The sequence below is a fragment of the Heptranchias perlo genome, chromosome 1, assembly GCF_035084215.1.
Source record: "Heptranchias perlo isolate sHepPer1 chromosome 1, sHepPer1.hap1, whole genome shotgun sequence".
NCBI lineage: Eukaryota > Metazoa > Chordata > Chondrichthyes > Hexanchiformes > Hexanchidae > Heptranchias > Heptranchias perlo.
This window is the reverse complement of record NC_090325.1, coordinates 101371299-101386849: the sequence shown is the minus strand read 5'-3', so window position 1 is coordinate 101386849 and position 15551 is coordinate 101371299. Positions and strand designations below refer to the sequence as shown.

The window sequence follows — 15551 nt, the reverse complement described above, 5'->3', positions numbered from 1 at the left end:
GGGACTTGTACTGCATCTAAAGGCCTTACTCATTACTGTCAGTCAGTTGTGCAATGTAAAACATACACTTGTATACTAGATTTTCAAATCTTAATAATAAGCGCTTGCAGTTGTGTCAGTAAACTGAAAATTAAATGATTTTTGGGCTTTGTAAATGGTTAGTGTTGTTGTTATTACAATTATCTGTAATGAATATGCACCCAGCTCCTCTGAAGTAACAGGTGTGTGCCTATTACATTTTCAATGAAAAGAGACCTAACAACCTTTTCCTGCTTCTGTAGCAATTTGTACATTTGCATTTACTCCTATCAATATTCAGGTGCTCAGGATATTCACTAAACTTTGCGCATCTCTTGGTCTATTCAGGGAAGAATTATAGATCACCTTTGCTGGCTCGGACATCCAGTATTGTAAACAAATCTCCTAACTCCAGTACACCATTGCCCTTTCGAATGCTTATCCGGTTACTTTCTAGAAAGATATAGTGAAATGTCTCTCTAATAACAAAGCTTATTCACTATGTGTTTGTGTATTAAAAGAATAGGATGCTTTTATTTGTATTTTTGGGAGTAGAATTGGAAATACTGGAATTCCAGCAACAGCTATGAATCAATAAAAAATATCAGACTTGGTTGTATTATTGAGGTTAATAAAAAATCATGGCATGTATGCCTCTAGTGATTTGATATTTGAAGCCATGAGACATATTTAAAACCTATAATATCTATAAAGGTCCTAAGTCTACATACACTTCTTGTGTCCACATTTATAATGGAAAGGGCCTATGGAAACTAGTCATACAGTAATTACACCCTCCTGCCAGTGGTGGTGCTACAGCACCGCAGTTTTGCATTTCCCAGATCTTACCCTGGACTGCAGAGAAACTCCTATGCTGCAATCAACTCTATTTCTCTGCTTCCCAAATTGACATAGGTTTTGGCAAAGTATTATATCAAAAATAATGCATGACTTTAAAATGGTGACTGAATTACATCTGAACACTGTCCAACCATCCCCCTCTAATCTTCTTTTACCTGAAGACTACACTTAATCTTCACTCACAATACCACACGCGATCAACCAGTACATTAAAAGTCCTTCATCCACATGTGCTTCCTGCTGTCACACTTAATTTGTGTCACAATTTCTCACACCTTTGTCACATCTGCTTCTTCGTAAACTTGAGCACATAATCTCGGCTGACAGTCCAGTGCAGTACTGAGGGAGAGCTTCACTATCTGAGATGCCGTGTCTCTGATGAGATGATAAACCTGTCTGTCCTGTCAGGTCGATGTAAAAGACCACATGACACGATTCGAAGAAGAGCAGGGGAGTTCTTCCAGTGTCCTGGCCTCTTAATCCCTCAACCAACGTCACTAAAAACAGATTATCTGGTCATTTATTGCTATTTGTGGAGCCTTGCTGTGTGCAAATTGGATGACTCATTTCCTACACAACAGTGACTACACTATAAAAGTACTTAATTGGCTGTAAAGTGCTTTGGGATTCCCTGTGGTTGTGAAAGGTGCTAAATAAATGCAAGTTTTTTCTTTTCTTCTCTTTTCTTTCTTTTTCTTTTTCTTTTTCTCTCTCTCGTTCTTCAAGCTAAAACTATTCATATTTACCATTGTCCTTACGTTTTAATCCTCCCAACACTAGGTGGTGCTGTTAGTCTTGCAAATTGCATTTTCCTGCACATTTCAATACAAAACTTTAAGCCAAAAGTGGAAGATATTTTTTATATTTCAACATTATTTATTGAGCAGCTAATAGTTTCTTTTTCATTAGCCTCTTTGGTGGAACAGAAATAGAAAAGAAAAATAGATGCAATTTCTTGGGGATTAAGTGCTGGTGAGTAGTGCAGCAGAGCTCTGCACTGCACATTCAAATGATTAATAAAATGGTTTATTTTGCAAGCACCACACTGGATAAGTATTTGCTTTGGAAGTTGTTTGGATTTCATCAGAAATTCAGATCCTCAATCACACAAATTGTTTTCTTATTATTCTTGGCATTCATTTGGAGTATTTATTCCTACCAGCCTGGGAGCCTGAATAACTAACAGTCTGGATGTCAACATAATTTGGTAAACAGCATGCAGTTATGGGTCTCAAATCAAAAAAAGCTGGTTCAGTAAAACCACTTTCTAACACTGGGAGCTGTAGAAAAAGGTGGGTGGCAACTCTATAAATTGATGCTTTGACATATGAGAGTCATAAAAAAAATATTTTAGCAAAGGATCTACATATCTCAATCTGACTTTTAGTGACTAGCCCAGCTTCAATCTGAACTTTAATATGGCGTTTTGAAGCTTCCAAGATTGGTAATTAATCTTCATTAGAGGCTCTCCAGAAAATGGTATTTTACATCATACTGAATAATGTTACCTGTGGTGTATACATTTCAAACTCATTAATATATGAAAGAAAGCCGGAATAATCTTGGTATTCCTCTAATGGGATTTTCTTTTTAATAACATTTGTTGCATAATTTTAAATAGTTCAAAATTTAACAGGGTGTTGTGGCCATGACTGCTTTCTGCCTCACCAAGAAGAGACTGATAGTCCTCCACACTTATCACAAAACATATTTTTGCTTCTATTAATGCAGAGTAAAGTGAGCCTTTGTTTGGACAGTTTCTTTTAACCATTCATGTTGCTCATGTCGAAGGCAGTTTTAGGAAACAAATATGTCTGTAGTGTGCTGCAGATCTTCATGTTTCTTTTCTGGATTCCAACCAGCTGGTACGTGGCATGCAAAATAGAAGCCAACAATTCTTACCTTCCTCAGATCCACCTCCGCTGTAAAAACTTGGAATTTCCTAGGAATGTATAGCGATAGGAAGATCGTTCTTAGCAGGGAGGCTTCTTTAGCTCCTGCACTGTAGACCAAGGGACTGACACAGTAGAGGGTGGAGAGGAGTTTCTGTTCTAAATAAAGTTTGTTGATTGCTTTATAGCCAGAAGATAGTTTGATTTGCTCCAGTAGTACAAAAGGACTTCTCAGGTAAACCTGTTGTTGTCTGTTTAGTCCTTAAATTGAAGTACTCAGAAGTGCAGGATCTAGTTTGTTGAATTTATTCCATCTTCAATACAGATGGTTACTCAGCTGTGTCTACAGAAAACATCATCTACTATATAAAAATTAAGCAGAGCAATACTCTACCATTTTGCATTATTTCTAGAACATAAGTCATTAAAAAAAAATTACATGAGAAGGAAGATGAGAGTATAACACCTTCCTGAAGGTACCACAAAAGAACAACTACCCAACAGAATGTTGCCCCCAAAACAAGATCAGAAAGACTCCAAACATCCTTGCCCATCTTCCTCTCCCCTTCCCATTATTAATATCAGCAAAACATCCTGATCTGCAAGCATGTCATACTATCCAATTATGTGCAATCATACGAACAGACTTGATGTGTTAATGTATACACCCATAAATTCAGTGGGTACAAATGTACAATGGCTCAACTAATATGAAAGCCAATATAAATCTCTTAAGAAATTACTAGTCTCAATAACGTTAATATTATTTTCTTGTACTTGTGTATGCTGTTCCTGTGCTTTGATGGTCCTACAGTATTCATTGTACTGACGCTAGATAATGAACATTCAGTGTAGTAACATACATAGGAAACCTGGGACCCTTGAGCACTCCTTGCTCTCCTTCAGTTACGAACCATGGGCTTTTTGACTGCTATGTTGCATAACAGGAGGCACTACAGGGCTCAGAACTGGGCTTTGTGAGTCCATTGATTCATTGCGGTAACTGTGAGGCATAATTAAAAACGAAAATCGTTTTTTCCCAGTACATAAGGAGTCAATAAATATTAATGACTGCCTCTCAGCACAGTAAAAGAATCTGGCAAAACACAGAGGAGCAACAGCATCAGGTCACAAAGATTCTATTCTTCTGAATTTTTGGGAGGAAAGATTCCCATATGTTACTGAAGATATACACAGTCTTTATTGAATATATACATAATACAATCCCATGAGTGAGGAAGCCCAAGTGAGGTTAATAATCTTGATTTATCACAAGTTGGAATATGATCAATTTTTCATGATCTCCAGTGAAGAATTCTTTTCATAGCTCATGTAAAACTTCACTGTAAGTGAACTTTGAAATTTAGCGTAATATAGTGATGGACTATATACCAAGGATTTGAGTGCTTATTCTCACTTCAAAGGTTATTTTAACTTTCTGCAAGTTAGTGTATGATGTTGTGTATAACATTAACCTCCCCCTCCTCTCACATGTTGATAAGGACTAATCTCTCCCTTGCAAGTGTACTTGCATATGTACCTTTTCAACTGGACTACTGGTTCACAAAAAAACTCTCTTTCCCAGTTATGTAATTGTTTTTAGAAACATGCTTTACGTAAACTCATTTTTTTTGTTGGTCCAAAGATTTGAATCCATATTTGGGTCCTCTTCCTGTATCACTGCTGGAAATGGTGAACCATGGAAGGCCATTAAATCACTGTGTGACATCAGAGCAGTTGTTATCAGCAAAATTACAAAGGATCATGAAATTATTAGTCTTTATATGAACATGCCATTTCCATGGTCTAAGCTTACGTGCATCATAATCTCCTGTGAAATATATTTCACTTTCCCTTCATGCTACCAGCTTGGCTCAATTGGCAGCATACTTGCCTCTGAATCAGAAGTTCATGGATTCAATCTGCACTCCAGGATTCTGCAGTCCAGTATTGGAGGAGTACTGCATTTTTGGAGATGTCATCCTTCAGGTGAGACAATAAACCTGAGGTCCGGTCTGCTTGTTTGGTCGTTCAGGTGGATGGTAAAGATTCTATGGCACTGTCTGAAGAAGAGTAGGTGTTCTCTTGGTTCCCTCGTTAACGCTTCTTTCTCAACCAACACCACAAAAAATAGATTAGCTGGTCGTTCATCACATTGATGGTTGTAGGATCTTGCATAACAGTCAATACACTTCAAAGAAATTCATTGTATGCGAATCACTTTGAATATTCCTGAGTGATGTGATGAAGTGCGATATTTAACAGTTACATCATGATATAAAATTGTTTTATATCGTGATGTAACACAGAAGTGTTGCAACAATTACATTTTGGGATTGCAATATATTGGGGTCGATTTTGAAATGGTGGCGGGTTGGCAGTGGGGGGGGGAGGGTGAAGGTGCGCGTGGCAAACCCGCATGAACAAAACTTACCGTTTCCGACGTGATCGCATGGTGATTGCTGATGACTAACGTCCTCTCCGGGTTTTGCGCCTGGCAGCCAGCCTGATTGCAGCTCCTGATGGCAGCCAGCCTGTCAAAGTGAGGAGGGGGAGAGAAAGAGAGAGAACGAGACGTCATCCGGCGCTGGACTGGGTGGGGGGGTGGACGGGGGGGGGGCGGGGGGGGATGGTGAAGAGGGAGACATCAGAGCAGGCTGCAAAGTTAAGTTAATTTTGTGTTTTAATTTCCTTCTATGGTGTTCTATGTAATTTATTTAGTTTCTTTTTCCCTGATCTGGCCCTTCACGTCTGGTTTCACCAGGCGTGAATCAGAAGCGGTGGGCAAGCCGTCCAGGTAAGTTAAAAATCATTACAATTACTTCATCTGTCACAGGTAAAGTGTCTTAAGTATCTCAATGAGGTACAGTTGGCTCTTTAACTGTTTTCAGGTCGCCCGCGCGCACACAGGTGGGTCCCTGGGAAACTCGGAAGTCGGCGGGTTGGATCTGGCTTCCGAACCTGAATGGGATTTCCGCGATTTTCGGAGCCCCCCCACCCCCAACGCACCCGCAATTGCCTCCTAAAATTGAGCCCATTGTTTATGTTCTGGTAGTGAAAAAGACATTTGTGTGCCTTTTTAAATGTACCTTTTTAAAAATAAGCCTGTTGTCTCTGTAGAAGCCAGCTGGTATGGGAAAAAGTTAGGGAGGGAAAAAGTAACAAGTTACAAAAAATTATCAAGTACTTTCAAACTAATTGGCAGCCTCACTCACAGATGCCTTGGGATGGCTCCTGTAGAAAATTAAAAACATTACACTTGTTCGGTCAGGGATGCTCTTCTGAGGTTGGATATGATGCACATTGTTGGGACAAAGTAAAGGGAGCTTTACTTAACACCCAACCAAACCATATTTGTCTTTGGAAAGCTTGATGCTGACATCAGTTGCCCAAAATGTTATTAGGATTGATTTTGACTTTTGGGGAGCTGACCGGTCGAATGCCCTGGTCGGTCGCCCAAACCCTTGGCGAAGAGGCCCCCACGATTTTGAGGCCCGGACCTCATTTGGAATCGTGTCGACGAACTGCGGACACCAAACAGGCACCCTGTGCCAGCTCGCTGGCTTTGGCCCACGAGGATGTTGGCAGGAAAGCACTACTGCTCCTCCGAGCCCCACAGTAATAATTTCAAACGTACCTTTTTACCTCCCACGGAGCTGACCAGAGTGTGCACGGCTCACGCTCCAACCAGTCAATCCTAATGTGGCAGTCGGGGTCCTATGTATGCCAAAAAATGAATGGAGCTCAAGGGCATTTGTTGTGTTTCTTTAGGCTGTAATTCTTAGGTGACCCAGAATCTCTTGCACCTACTAAAAACAGACACAAGTGAATAATTCCTTGTGCAGTGAGTCTAGATCCAGCTGTACAGTATGCTGATTTGCACAGCCAGGTGCATTCCTGATGGTATCATTTCAAAAATACTTTATTGAACAAGGAAAGCCCGGTAGTGCAGTTAATCCAGACATGACAACATGCTTCACCTACACTTGGGTCACAAATTTATCCAAAGCTCCATCAAATTTAAAGAAAAATGCAAAATACTGGAGAGTTGTGACAGTGTGCAGAAATTGAATATGCAGAGGAGTTACTATTTTAAGATATTCAGTGAAAGGTTAGCCACAAGCTTCTAATAGGACTCAATGCTGTGAAATTTTGGGTGTGCCTGCTGCTTAATGTTCATTGTCTTGGATTGTATCAGTACTAGGGGATTGTGGGTGCTAAGAACGGTACATAATTTACTTTTTTCAAACCCACAGACTGCACTGCAGGAAGCCACTTTTCAGTTTGTTATGGCAGATATTTCGGCTGCATTTATACGACAACTTTAGCATCGCTGCAAAGCAAAACTGCATCAACGCCACAGTTACAGTTTAAATGCAACATTAGATACATTTTTCTTCTCCAAGTTTCACCTCTCTTCTCCACCCCCCTCCTCCCCGCATCCCTCCAACCACCAATCCTTCATCTCCTGAAGGCAATGACTTCTGCTGGGGTATGGCTCCAGTACCTCAGATAAGTAATCTAGTGTGATAACCTAGACGATGAGTGTCAGCAGGTCGTTCAACCATGAGGAATGTCACAGCCAAGTTGAATCTTGTTCTCGTGCTGTGTCCACACTTTCCATCCAGGCATCACTGGTTAGCAATCAGAAGCGGGATCCGTAATTTGTTTTTATCCCACTCCATAGACTTGAGGCACTGAGGTTGACTGTAGTACCTGTACTGCTGCCCTGACTGAGATCATCCAACTCCCACACAGACTGGGAATTTAACCTAGGAACATCCCCTGCTTTATATGACTTAGTTCTACACTAGATAATGCACTTACCAACTGAACAGTTGTAGAACATCATTAATATACATTTTAATACACTTTCCTGCACTAATTAGAGGGAAGACAGTGGTTAAACCTGATTCTATTTTGAAGGCAGAGTATCAGAATTTGAATTGTTCAGGAGAAAACATTTATTCTGGTACAAGATCCAGAATTTCAGTCTGAAAGAGGCACTGTTGTTTTTATAAAATATGCTGTAGAGACCCAAGATTATGTTTCCATACAGATCATCAGCAATCATACCTTCTGCAAAAGTAATTTTTTATATGACAGTTTATATAATAATCTAAAAACTGAATTTGAAACATTCATGCTGCTACCTGATATGACACATTGGAATAGAGTTTCTGGTGCTACTGTTTGGAAAATTGACCATGCTGGAAAACTCCACAAGCTGCAGAATTGTACCTTTTACAGTATTCATGTATTCATGTTCAGGTTTAAAATGCTCCACGTGTGTGTGTGGACCTGTCCTTTCCTCATTGTTCTGTTTTAAATTATTCCACTGGTACAATTATTCCATACAATGCCTTTCTGTTTCTCATTGCTCTGTTTTAAGCTGCTCCACAGACTTCATATATCTTGGTCTGTCTGTTTCTCAGTGGGTTTCTATTTTTTTTGTGTTTTGGGGGTTAGTATAAAGTTTCCCTCCAATTTAAAAAGGAATTGTGTACCTTAAAGTCTGGGGTATTTTCACCCATGATTTTTAGCACATCTGGGTAGGCAACAAAATCCCAAATATACCAGTGCAAAAGTTGTATTCACAGATTTATTTATCATAAAAACCAATTTGAAGGAGCAACTAAAATATTGTATTTTTTAGTGAGGATGACCATGAAGGGGTACGTTTCTCAATCATTTCAATAGTGAATCTAAGTGCTAAAATGGACTTGATTTGCTTTCTCAAAAATTGAGGGATCAGCCTTGGTGCACTGCTGCTAGGCCCAGATATCTCCTTTTGTTGGGGTAATAAGAACTATGTACACTATTCCAAGGTGTGGCCTAACCAGAATGTTGTACAACTTTATCAACACCCCAGTATGCAATTTCCATGTTGGAGTTCATTTCCTCCAGATGCAAAAGCTGTTAAGCTGTCTTTTGTAAGATCTTGGCTATCTTATCTGAGTCCCCTCCTTGGCCCCCTCCCCTCCCATCTGAAAAATTAACTACTTGGCACGAAGACTGCAAATTCAGACATTTATGCATATCAAGAATGGAAAGAAAAAAACTTGCATTTATATTGCAAGTTTATATAGCAGCAACACACATCCATTGGGCATTCCCCTCATTTTGGCCTAGATCTCCTCTATGCCCATCACCTATTTCCTTTTAGCCATTACTAATCCATGGCTTCAAGTTTAAATACTTCACTTTATTGGTTTATGTTCAGGTAAGATTTCCAAAACAATTTATCATACTTTGACCCCACATTATCTGTGGTAAAGTCTCTCTTTCTTCTCATTTTGTTTTCCTGCAGTTTATTAAAGAAGATATGAAAGACAAAGATCCTACCAGTAAAGGCAATACATTCCATAAAGAAGATAAACACATCACAGTGAGAGATCTGTGGAACCACTGGAAAAACTCACCAGGTACGGCCCTGCAGTGGCTAAATGGGAGTAAATCTCTGAGAGGCATATATAAGATTAGTAGGAACTGATGACCAAGTGGGAGGCAGCTACATGACAGTTTGTTGGCACAGACTGTGCAGTGTGACTCAGGTATGATGACCCAAACTGCACTAAGGCAGTATAATTAATACCAAATTCAAAAACTTCAAGGATGGTTCACCCGATGGCTTCCAGGGGACTTATTAAACTTTTCATCTTGTAATCTCGGCAAAGTGGCAACTGTCTCAATGGCTACTTAACATTAAAACTTAACCAGTCTTCTGATACCAGCAGGTGGAACTCTGTTCATGTGCTTGCTTAAGCATATAGATTGTAAACAATTTTACAACACCAAGTTATAGTCCAACGATTTTATTTGAAATTTACAAGCTTTCGGAGGCTTCCTCCTTCCTCAGGTAAATGTCCTGAGGACATAAGCATATAGAGTTTAGTCTTACCCAACTAGAGAGCTGGCAGTATAAAACTTGTCTGCTGTCTTTGCAATGCTCTAAACACTTATTAGTCTAACTGGTTCCAGCAATGTAGCCCCTCACTTAGATGCCAACTGATCATGTGACAATAGACATCCAAACAACTCTACAATGGTTTTAACTGGAGAGTTAAAAGTGACTCCAAGTGGTTTTCAGCTAAACATGGTCATGAGTGACAATCGCTATCCACCATTTTGATTCCGGAATAAAAATGAAAGGGAGGTACAATCACGGCAGTGTTTCTATCTGTCAGTTCTGCTCACTTTCAGAGGATGCACCAATACAATTGATATTTGTGTGAACTGGCACACTAGCTCTTTTCAGGAAACTGTCTTAACTGGTTTTGAGGCCCACTGCTTACTGTAATAGAATTTCTGCCAGGAGATCTAAAAGAAAATTATAATGAGAGCTTTGTGATGTGAATTTGTAATAACTAATTTCCATCGTGATCTCTGCACTGTTAAATGAACAAAGTCTGTTTGATTGGTAGAACAAACAGAATAGATAACTTTAAGGATTAAAATATCGGAAAAACATTGTTTTGGAGACTTTTTTCTAAAGTATCAATGGCCCAGAATTTGCTGTAGCAGGGCAAGAACGGCATATGCTGTTAGTTAGATCTCGATATTTTGCTCTGCAAGTTGCTGAAAGTGCGAGCTGATACCATCGCAGTGAGGGAAACCGGGCACCTGGGACCTGAGTGAACAGGTTAAGTAACTGTGTATCTCCTTAAGCAATCAGATTGAAGGATTGTGAAATTAACAGCTCAAGGACTGAGCAGGAAATGTAAATTAGAGTGGGTGAATTCAATGTCAAACCAGGTACAGAAAGAGAAATAAGCAGAGGGAAAGAAAGATTGGATTAAGAGAGAGAAAAAAAGAGACAGAAGGGAAAACTAAAAAAAAATTTAATTAAAATTTTTCTTTAGAAACCTCCAATTAAAACTTGAAGACTCCACATTTGTAATAGTTAATTTTCAGTGCCAGAGGGGTTGACTGGCAGTAATTAACACTTAACACATTGTTAAAGGGGTACTTCGATTTTAAATGACAACTTTCTGTGGCGAGTGTAGTTTGTATCTATCACGCAAATGCAGGAACTTCACACCGTTCGATGCATTTCAATGGTGAGGCTGACAGCGAGATGTTGTTTTCGAGCAGCTAAAGGTGGAATGGTGCAACTCGGACAGCAACTTTTGGATTTCGGCTTTTGACTGCATATCTGCCCGTGCCCAAAGTTCCTGTAGCATTTGTGCAACAATAATGGAGAGCGCCATCAGCCTCACTGTTATTTTGACAGAAACTTTTGGGCCATTATATTTAGAGAGACAAATGCTTTGTTCAGATCTTTGTTCAGAGTAGTGACTGATGGTTTCCTATATATTTAGGATAAACTATTTGATCTTCTGTGGTATTGCTCCTGAGGGTGGGGGTCAAGACCATGTGTAGTCTTCAGGGGAGAAGGGGTTAGAAGCTGCACGATATTTTGACTCGGACATGCAAGGCGTAATTCAGTCCCCATTTTAAAGTCACGCATCCTGTCCTTATTTTATTGTATGTTCCCATTATAATTTCCTATGTCCACATTTTTAGTGGAAATTGCCTATACAAACTTGTCAGGCTGTAATTTCACCCTCCTGACAGTAGTGGGGTACAGCACCTCCACCTGGGACAGCATGACATTTTTACATAGGCAATCTCCATTATAAATGCGAAGAAAGGAAACTATAATCAAAAAAGTTGACTGGTGTAAGATTTTAAATGTACTAAAAATGTATATAAAATTTAATATATTACTAGATTTGGCTTATCTTTGTGTATCCCCCTATACTGTATAACATTTTTTGGAAGGGGTGGTACTCAGTGGTTAAATACACTGCCTGATATGTTACTAAGCCACACAAACCAGAAAGGTTCTAGGTTCAATTCCTGATTTGCGCTGTTTTATTTCATCTGAGCTAGGGCAGCAGTAGGAGTGTTGAAATTAGTTTCAACCAAAGTTTTTGCTCCTGATCATTGTCCAGTGACCCTTGCAGGGAAATGTGCAAGTATAAACCACAGATGAGGGCGGGATTAGGCATGGCTGTCCAATGCCCATAGTCAAATTACCTACCAATACTGTTTGGGATTCGCACATGGCCATTTGGGTGAGATACTAGAAGGTAACCAGTATGTGTGGAAACTTACCCCAGTATGAGTCAGCATATTTAGGAATGGAGAAATTTGCAGGGAAGCCTGTTGATGTCTGAGTTAGTCTCATTAATCACTGAACTTAAGTACATTTTAGTGGGAAAATAATGATACTCAAAAGTTATGCAGTAAATCTAACTCTTGGCATTTTTGTGTCAGTTATTTAATGTATTGATGCACTTCAGTATTATTGAAAGATTACTGAAAATAGAACTTATCATCTTCTGGCCAGTGTCATTTTCTATTCACGGAAACAGATGGAGTACACAATGGGCGTGATATTGGTCAACATCATTAGCGCTAAATGGGCTGATAGTGAACCGGCAGCCCATTTTACCCCGCGCTCGAGTTTCTTTTCCATTGCAGTCAATACATGTATATAGTTAAAATTGACAGAATACACAGCTTTCAACTCTTTAAGCAGCTCAGGAAAGGAATGAGTTAACCACAGAAAACGTGCTATAATAAAAGTCAGTGATTGAAATTAAATGATTTAATTACTTAATGTACCTCTTGTGCTAGACAAGAAAAACAGAATCATTTTTCACTTTAAACGGATGTAAATAAATAAATATTCCATAGTTTCATACATTCTTGTTTCTGCTTAATAGCTGCCATGGAAATGGGCAGAATCCATTTTGTTGATGAAAGAATTGAAAATATTTTAAACTCTACTTAGGATAGCATTAGATAACTTTTTCTTGAACTATACTCCCTGCACCCATCTGGAAGAGCTGAGTGATGTGAAAAGCATGACAACAGGTTCCTGTTCTATTATGTGGACCAGGGCAAGAAAGAAAATGAAGTACAGCTTATCACAAGACATGGATCTATGGAGAAAAGCTATACCGTATGGACTAAATCAGGAACAAACTAAGACTGGTAAAAATGTGCTTTCAGCAGGAGCCTGCCTGTGTCCACTTTGCATACCGTGCATTTGACTGTTAATCTCCAGTGCTAGAACAGAAGCACCTAAGATGATTAGACCATAAAAGCAAGCTCAATTTATACCAGAAAATAAGTTCGTTTTTAAAAGAATTTTAGACTTTGTCCTAGAATATGAACAACCAGCAAATGTCTTCTTTATGGGGAGTTTTCTAGCACACCGACTGTAATATCCAGATAACATTTCATGCAAACATTACACTTATTTGTTCTACATAATTGTGTCTGTGGTACAGTGTCACACTAAGAACTGTTAAATGAATTCAGTATTTGGCAAGTACAAAATAAAGTGTTCAGTTGCTCGTACATTATCAATAGTTGGAAATAGAAGCAGGAAATGCAAAAAAAAATGCGGAGGTATTCTGTATATAAAAAAATTGTTAGCATTCGACAAAAATGGAGCAGTGGTTATTTAATATACAGATAATTATTTTTATAGTTACCATTCTACTAAATCTAGGCCCATTCTACACAATCTAGGGAAGAGGTGGTCCTGAGATGGAAGCTGAATATAGAGAGGACAAAATCATACAACAGGGCAAAATATTTTGGCATCGGAGTCTTTGGATTTCTCTCAGAAGTGTGAACATCTTCCAGTTTATTTGGTGTAACTTCCCTTACTGTGCACTTGTGCAAATAATGAATATGAAATTTCTGCTTCTTCATTGGTCAGGTCTTTTCTGGAGGTGTAATCTCTTCAGAGCAAGATTACTGGATTTTTTTTTGCTGGCACTTTTTAAACTGGAGTATACTTTCTTAGTAGACGGTTTTGTCAATATTACTGTCAGCAATCTGTAAAATAATTGCACTTACTAGGGGATGATGACTGAGAGCAGCTGCCTTTACTGAAGTTTGCAAGCTCTGTGAATAGTGCAGTAAGTATTTAAGTACCTCATTCAGTGTCAGGCTCTGATGTGTCTAGTTACATGATTGAAGAGTTATATTTGGTGCATGACCCTGTAGATGGGGTAAGTTGATGTTGATCTTTCGTCACATAACTCACTAATATAATGGTCTGGATAAATCCAACTGCAATCATAGTATCTGAGGTACGAATGCCATTCACTCCTGTCATGCGGAGCTGTAGATAGAATCATCCAATCTTACAGCACAGGAGGAAGTCATTCGGCCCATCGTGCCTATGCTGACTCTTTGAAAGAGCTGTCCAATTTAGTCCCACACCCCAGCTTTTTCCCTATAACCCTGCAAATTAGTCCTCTTCAAGTACATGTCCAATTGCTTTTTGAAAGTTCCTATGGAATCAGATTCCATCACCTTTTGAGGTGGTGCATTACAAATCTTACAACCCTCTGTGTGAAAAAAATTCTCCTAATTTCCCCTCTAGTTCTTTTGCCAATTATTTTAAACCTGTGACCTCTGGTTACTGACCCACTTGCCAGTGGAAATAGTTTCTCCCTACTTGCTCTATCAAAACCCCTCATAATTTTGAATACCTCTATTAGGTCTTCCCTTAATCTTCTCTGCTCTAAGGAAAACAATCCCAGTTTCTCCAATCTCTCCACATAACTGAATTCCTTTATCCCTATTATTATCCTGGTAAACCTCCTCTATACTTCCTCCAAGGCCTTGACATCCTTCCTAAAGTGTGGTGCCCAGAATTGCACACAATACTCCAGTTGAGGCCTAACCAGTGATTTGTAAAGGTTTAGCATAACTTCCTTGTTTTTGTATTCAATGCCCCTATTTACAAAGCCAAGTATCCCATACGCTTTCTTAACAGCCTTATCAACTTGCCCTGCCACCTTCAAAGATTTGTGAATATGCACCCCTAGGTCCTTCCTCTGCTCTTGCACCCGCCTCACAATAGTATCACAGTAGTACCATTTAGATTGTACTGCCTCTCCATGTTGTCTGCCCAAAGTACACCACTTGACACTTAACCGCATTAAATTGCATCTGCCTTGTGTCTGCCCATTTTTCCAGTCTGTCTATATCCTCCTGAAGTCTGCTGCTGTCCTCCTCATGATTTACTACGTTGTCAAGTTTTGTATCATTCGCAAACTTCGAAATTGTACTCCCTATTCCCAAATCCAGGTCATTTAGTATCATAGTATGTTACAGCATAGACGGAAGCCGTTCGGCCCATGTGCCTGTGCTGGCTCTTTGAAAGAGCTATCCAATTAGTCCCATTCCCCTGCTCTTTCCCCATAGCCCTGTAATTTTTTTTCCTTCAAGTATTTATCCAATTCCCTTTTGAAAGTTATTATTGAATCTACTTCCACCACCCTTTCCGGCAGTGCATTCCTGATCATAACAACTTGCATAAAAAAATGTTTCCTCATGTCGCCTCTGATTCTTTTGCCAATCACCTTAAATCTGTGTCCTCTGGTTACCAACCCTTCTGCCAACGAAAACAGTTTCTCCTTATTTACTCTATCAAAACCCTTCATGATTTTGAACATCCCTATCAAATCTCTTCTTAACCTTCTCTGCTCTAAGGAGAACAACCCCAGCTTCTCCAGTCTCTCCACATAACTGAAGTCCCTCATTCCTGGTACCATTCTAGTAAATCTCTTCTGCACCCTCTCTAAGGCCTTCCTAAAGTCTGGTGCCCAGAATTGAATACAATACTCCAGCTGAGGCCTCACTAGTGTTTTATAAAGGTTCAACATAATTTCCTTGCTTTTGTATTCTATGCCTCTATTAATAAAGCCCAGGATCCCATATGTTTTTTAACAGCCTTCTCAACTT

At 39.3% G+C, this 15551-nt stretch overlaps 1 protein-coding gene across 4 annotated transcripts in view; it reads left to right on the top strand.

The window, feature by feature from the left end:
* Nucleotides 1-15551, top strand: part of stim2b (stromal interaction molecule 2b) — a 164399-nt gene that overhangs the window by 81522 nt on the left and 67326 nt on the right. For all 4 annotated transcript variants that reach the window (XM_067989026.1, XM_067989032.1, XM_067989017.1 and 1 more), the window contains one exon: nt 9082-9196. In XM_067989026.1, the coding sequence (XP_067845127.1) occupies nt 9082-9196 (115 nt within the window). The remainder of the gene's footprint in view (nt 1-9081; nt 9197-15551) is intronic.